We start from the raw sequence: 5,060 nt of genomic DNA on the forward strand, positions 1-5,060 counted from the left end.
AATAGAAAATTGCTCAAAATAGAATAAGAAATATAAAACAAAAAAAAGCAAAAAAATGCACATAGGTGAAATATTTAAAAGACATTTCACCAAAAAACATGCATGGCTGGCAAATGAGGACATGAAAAAAATGCTGGACATAATTAGCGCTCAGGGAAATGCAAACTAAAACCACAGTGACATACCAGTACACACCTAAAATAATAGCATTGACAGTTCCAAGTGTTGGTGAGGATATAGAGCAACTGGAACTCTCATAGGCTCGAGTGGGAATGTTAAATAGTTCAACCACTTTGGGCTTCAGGGAAGGCAAATGTCTAATTTTTAAAGAAATGGCCAAATTCTTTTCCACTTTCCATATGGCCCAGATCACCCCAAAGAAATAATAGCATATGTCTATTCACAGACATGCACATTAAAACTTTATTCACAATACACAAAATCTTAGTGTAAAATTTTTGACAACAAAAAAATTTGACAACTTAAATGTCTGTCAAAAAGCGAATGGATAAACAAATGGTGGTATAGCCATGTAATGAAATATTACTTAGCAATACAAAGGAACAAACTATTAATATGCACATGGACGAACCTCAAAAACACTGAGTGATACAGCCATCCCAAAAAGAGTATATGATGTTTTATTCTGTTTACATAGACTTGTAGAAAATGCAAATTAAGCTATAGTGACAGAAAGCAGAGCCGTGGGTGCAGGAGAATTAAGGCTAAGTGGTTGAGGTGGGAAAGGGAGGGACAAGAAGGAAGGGTTACAAAGCTACAGCGGACATTTTGGGGTGTGACAGATACGTCCATCATCTTGATTATGGGGATGGCTTCCCCGGGGGCATACATGTATCAAACTTATCAAATTGTTAAATATGTGAAGGTTTTCTGTGTAAATTATACCCAACGAACAGTGTAGATTTGTTTTGTAATTAAAGGTGGGAGTGTGATGAAGGTTCACAGATGCGTGCATGCTAGTGCATGATTAATGTTTGGCCAAACCTGTTTTGGAAAGCCTGATATAAATGTGGCCCAACAGGGAACCTGTTCTAGTTTGGTGAATTGTAAGAGCTATAATATCAATGGTTCATGTAGCTGTGAATTGTGAATCGAACATTGAGTCAGGAATAATCACTTTTCAGTCTAACTCATAATAAAAAAGTTCAGCAGCAGTTAATGGACTAGAAAGAGTGATGTGAGTGGGAGTATAAAATGCCTTGGAGACTAATTTGGGAGACATCTCCAAATGTGCCCAACTTTCACCTTGACTACATCATTTTTAGGAATATTTCTTTAAAAATATTAAGAATGTTTAGAAATATGTAGGATATTCATAACAGAATAATATATGTCATTTTAATTACCCAAATCAGATTTGATTATAGAAAATACAGTCATACAATTTGACACATCAAATTGATAACATAGGAAGATACTTATCTTGAAGAAGGTTTATAGTAAAGGCAGAAATCAGCTACAGAAGTATATGATTAACTTGGGTTAAAATGTTTCTAACTTCTATTTGCATATATAGAATAAGGAAGCTATACATCATCGTTAACAGTAATGATTGCTGGGTAGTGGAACTGTGGGTGACTTAAATTTTCTTTGTATATTTTCCTATAGTTTCCAAAGTGTTGCCATCACACAAATTTTTTTCCAATCAGAAAAAGTTAATGTAGGAGGATCCGCTTTTAAGCAGGAGGGCACTTGAGCCATGTTTGAGCATATATGATGAACTGGAGAGGTTATTGCTCTCGAGAGGTGCTTGGTGTGGGTTCCTTTGGGGCGTGTGTATGTTTCAGGAGCAAAGAGAATGGGCAGGACTACCTGGCATGTGTCAGAGATTTGGCTCTGCAGCGCTCAGCCCTGAAGCCTGCCCGGCACTGAGCCCCTGAACTCATCCCTGAGGTTAACGACAAGATCTGAAGGAGTTGTTTTCATAAGGGCCTCTGTGACACATGGAACGTGGAGGGCTGTCTGTGTGGTACTGACAGGGGAGAGGCACTAGTGGCTGCAGTGTTCACCCTGGAGTGTCCACCCTGGCTTTGTGTGCAATGGGGCCTGGGCACTGGCATCTCCTGGTGAGCCTGGCAGGGGTGCTGGGCACAGCTTTGAGATCATGGCAGGATGGAAAGCTGATTCATGAATCTTTGACATGCTCCTAAAGACGCCCACCAACAATGGGCACAGGCTTTGAGGAGAGCTGGCCATCCTCTGATAGGTAGGTGAGGGCAGAGTCCACGAGAGGGAGGCGCCTCCAGACATTCCAGAACAAGCACAGCCCCAAACTCTACACATCCGAAGCCTGAGTTACTCTCAGTGGCTGTGGAATATTCAGGCAGGACTAGTGCAGACGTCCCAGGTGCACACACTTGATTGTGCCACTCAAACCACACCAATTTGGTCACATAGAATTTGAATTAAGGCGAGGGCAGAAGAGAAAGGAGTACCTGTACAGACAGCACCTCTTTACGGGGAAGAGAACCTGCCGCAGAACAAAATGCTGTTGGTTTTGTGGTGCCTGATGAAGAAGAGGAATGGGTGGTCTGCACAAAATCTTGGCTCTATCCTGCTGCACCGGGAATTCCTGACCACGGCGGTGGCCGCGGCCGCCTCTGTGCCTTCCTCATTGACCTCTACAAAGCACTTGTGTGCGACCTTGGACACAGGCACGTTCTTCTCAGCTGACATTCCAGAAAAGTCTGCCTTGGATTCGTCAAATGCATCAGTCATTCCTAAACTTCGAAGAAAAGACTTCAGGTCATAACTCTCCTCCAGCTTTAATCGGGGAAGGAAAACTTGAACTTTTTCCACAGTCATCTTTTCTGGAGCCGTCCAGGCTCTGAACTTCTCGTATGTAAGTGCTTTTTCCACCTGAAATAACAAAGGGTCAAATCTTCCAATCTAAATGACAATGGCCTGGTACCCACCTCCCTCCCGTGACATGCAACTGGGTGGTGAGCTCTACTCCAAGACAATTCACAGAGATCTTTCCCTCTTGTAAACACACAAAGATTTCCCCTCAATTCTTGTCTTTTTCACTGTTTTATGGATACGAGAGTAAAACAGCTAGAAAATACCTGAGACAAAGAGAAGTTTTTTTTGTTTGATTTTGTTTTGTTTTTAACCATCTGTACCAAATTCATTTCAAATGTTTTTTTAGTTTAAAAAATTCTCAGAACCAATTGATTCTATTTGTGCGATACACACACTGCTGGGAGTTGGAGAGATTGTTTGCCAAAAAAAGACAGACCATGGCTCAGGACTCTGCTCTGGGAAAGAGGGAGGAATCCGGGATCATCTGAACAGGAGGGGAGACGTAGCTTCTGGGGAGAGCAGAAATGGGGGACTCAACAGGACTGTTCCTCTGGCATCCTTGTTTGCCCTCTGCCTGCCCTGGAGTTAGCTTCACAATGTCCAAGACCCATCACTCATTCTATTTATCCACAAGGAAAAAAGAAAGGAGCGAGAGGGGGCCTCCACTTGGATCTCCCACCTTCCTTTCACCACCTGGAGCCCAGGTGAGTGCTCCTCCCCAGTGACAGCTGTTGGGACATTAGCTCTATTCCTAGACTCTCCTGATTTTCTCCTTAAGTAGCCATGACAGACCTCATCCTTGACTTATGCCAACAGCTTCCTGGTTCCCTAGAGAAGCCAGGGAAATCAAGCAGACCCCACCCTCAACATCCTGTGTGTTGGTGTGCTGGATGGAGGTGGCTTGTATCTCTGGCGAGAGTCAATTGTTAAACCCTTGGGAGCCTAAACGCAGCCATGATCAATATATTTACACCATGGAATCAGCAAATGTTACAAATGGGGGCTTCCCCAGCCCCCCAGGGGGCAGACAACCAACACGCTATGGTCCTGCACCTCCCACCTTACAATTTTACCCTCTTCCATCCTGAACTCCATCCCTTTTCTGTCGTGGGAAGAGGTCTCTCTCCTCCTGTCTAAGATAAATTCCTCACCTATACTTTAGACCCTGGCTACTCAAAGTGTGCCCATGACCAACAGCACCCGTATCACCTGGAATCTTGTTAGAAATCCAAAATCTTTAGCCATTGTCCCCTGAATCAAAATCTGCATTTTAACAAAATCCCCAGGAGACTCGCATGCATGCTAATGTTTAAGACACATTGCCCAGATCAATCCTTACTTTTTTCCAGTATGTTCAATAATTATTGGACCCTCAACGAGCCTCTCTCTTCAGAATAAAGAATAATGTTCTTATGTTCTTGGCACTCTCTCTTCTTAGCTTTATCAAAATGCCTCCTTGCCTGAGATTCCACTTTTAGATACACACTCAACAGAAACGCATACCCATGCTCACCAACGACATGCAGTGGTGTTCATCCAATACTCTTTATAATAACCCTAAACTGGAAATTCCTCAAATGTTACCTCATGGATGGACTCACAGAGCTCAGGCTGGATGCAGAGACACTCAGACTCGTTGCCAGGGGCTCACTTACCACGGTGAGATCGGTGTTGACATCAGGCAGCAGAATGGCCATGCTCAGCTCCTCCCCCACATAGGGCAGCTCCAGGACCTGGCTGTGCACCTCGTCTATATAGCCCATGTTAAATTTAGCTTGCTTAAACATCATCTGCACTGTCTTTTTTTCCTAATGAAAATAGGAAATCAAAATCAGATTACTGAGAAATGAGCACAGTTCACTAAAAAATGGGGCAGAGCCCCTCAGTACCTATAGGAGGATTATTACTTCTTTAAATTTATGCTGATACATATAAAAACCTTCATTACTACATACTAGTATAACATGCTACTGCCCCAACAGATTAACCATAACAGATGAGAGAATGAACTAACGAATACAGATAGACATAAAACTCTTGTTATTTTTTGAAGGGGTTGTGGGTGTTTTTTTTTCTCTTTTGAGACTATGCATAGAGAAGCACTCCCAGGGACCTTATAATCAAAAGTTATTTCTCTAAGTTGAGAGGAGAATTCAGGCCTTTGGGCTAAAAGATCATGTTAGGAAAGATATATAGGCCAGAAGGAGTTATACTTTAATTCTGAAAAGTTGCTCAAT

The 5,060-nt window shown here is 42.5% G+C and overlaps 1 protein-coding gene across 1 annotated transcript in view; it reads right to left on the bottom strand.

Annotated features, from left to right (window-relative positions):
- Positions 1 to 395: 395 nt before the first annotated feature.
- Positions 396 to 5,060, bottom strand: part of SERPINB8 (serpin family B member 8) — a 10,652-nt gene continuing 5,987 nt past the window's right edge. Inside the window, exons 2-3 of the mRNA XM_019626399.1 lie at positions 4,479 to 4,631; positions 396 to 2,880 (exon numbers count right to left, since the gene is read on the bottom strand). Coding sequence (XP_019481944.1) covers positions 2,476 to 2,880; positions 4,479 to 4,631 — 558 coding nt within the window. The 3' untranslated portion in view covers positions 396 to 2,475. The remainder of the gene's footprint in view (positions 2,881 to 4,478; positions 4,632 to 5,060) is intronic.

Source organism: Hipposideros armiger, unplaced genomic scaffold (assembly GCF_001890085.2).
Source record: "Hipposideros armiger isolate ML-2016 unplaced genomic scaffold, ASM189008v1 scaffold_674, whole genome shotgun sequence".
In the NCBI taxonomy this organism is placed as follows: Eukaryota; Metazoa; Chordata; class Mammalia; order Chiroptera; family Hipposideridae; genus Hipposideros; species Hipposideros armiger.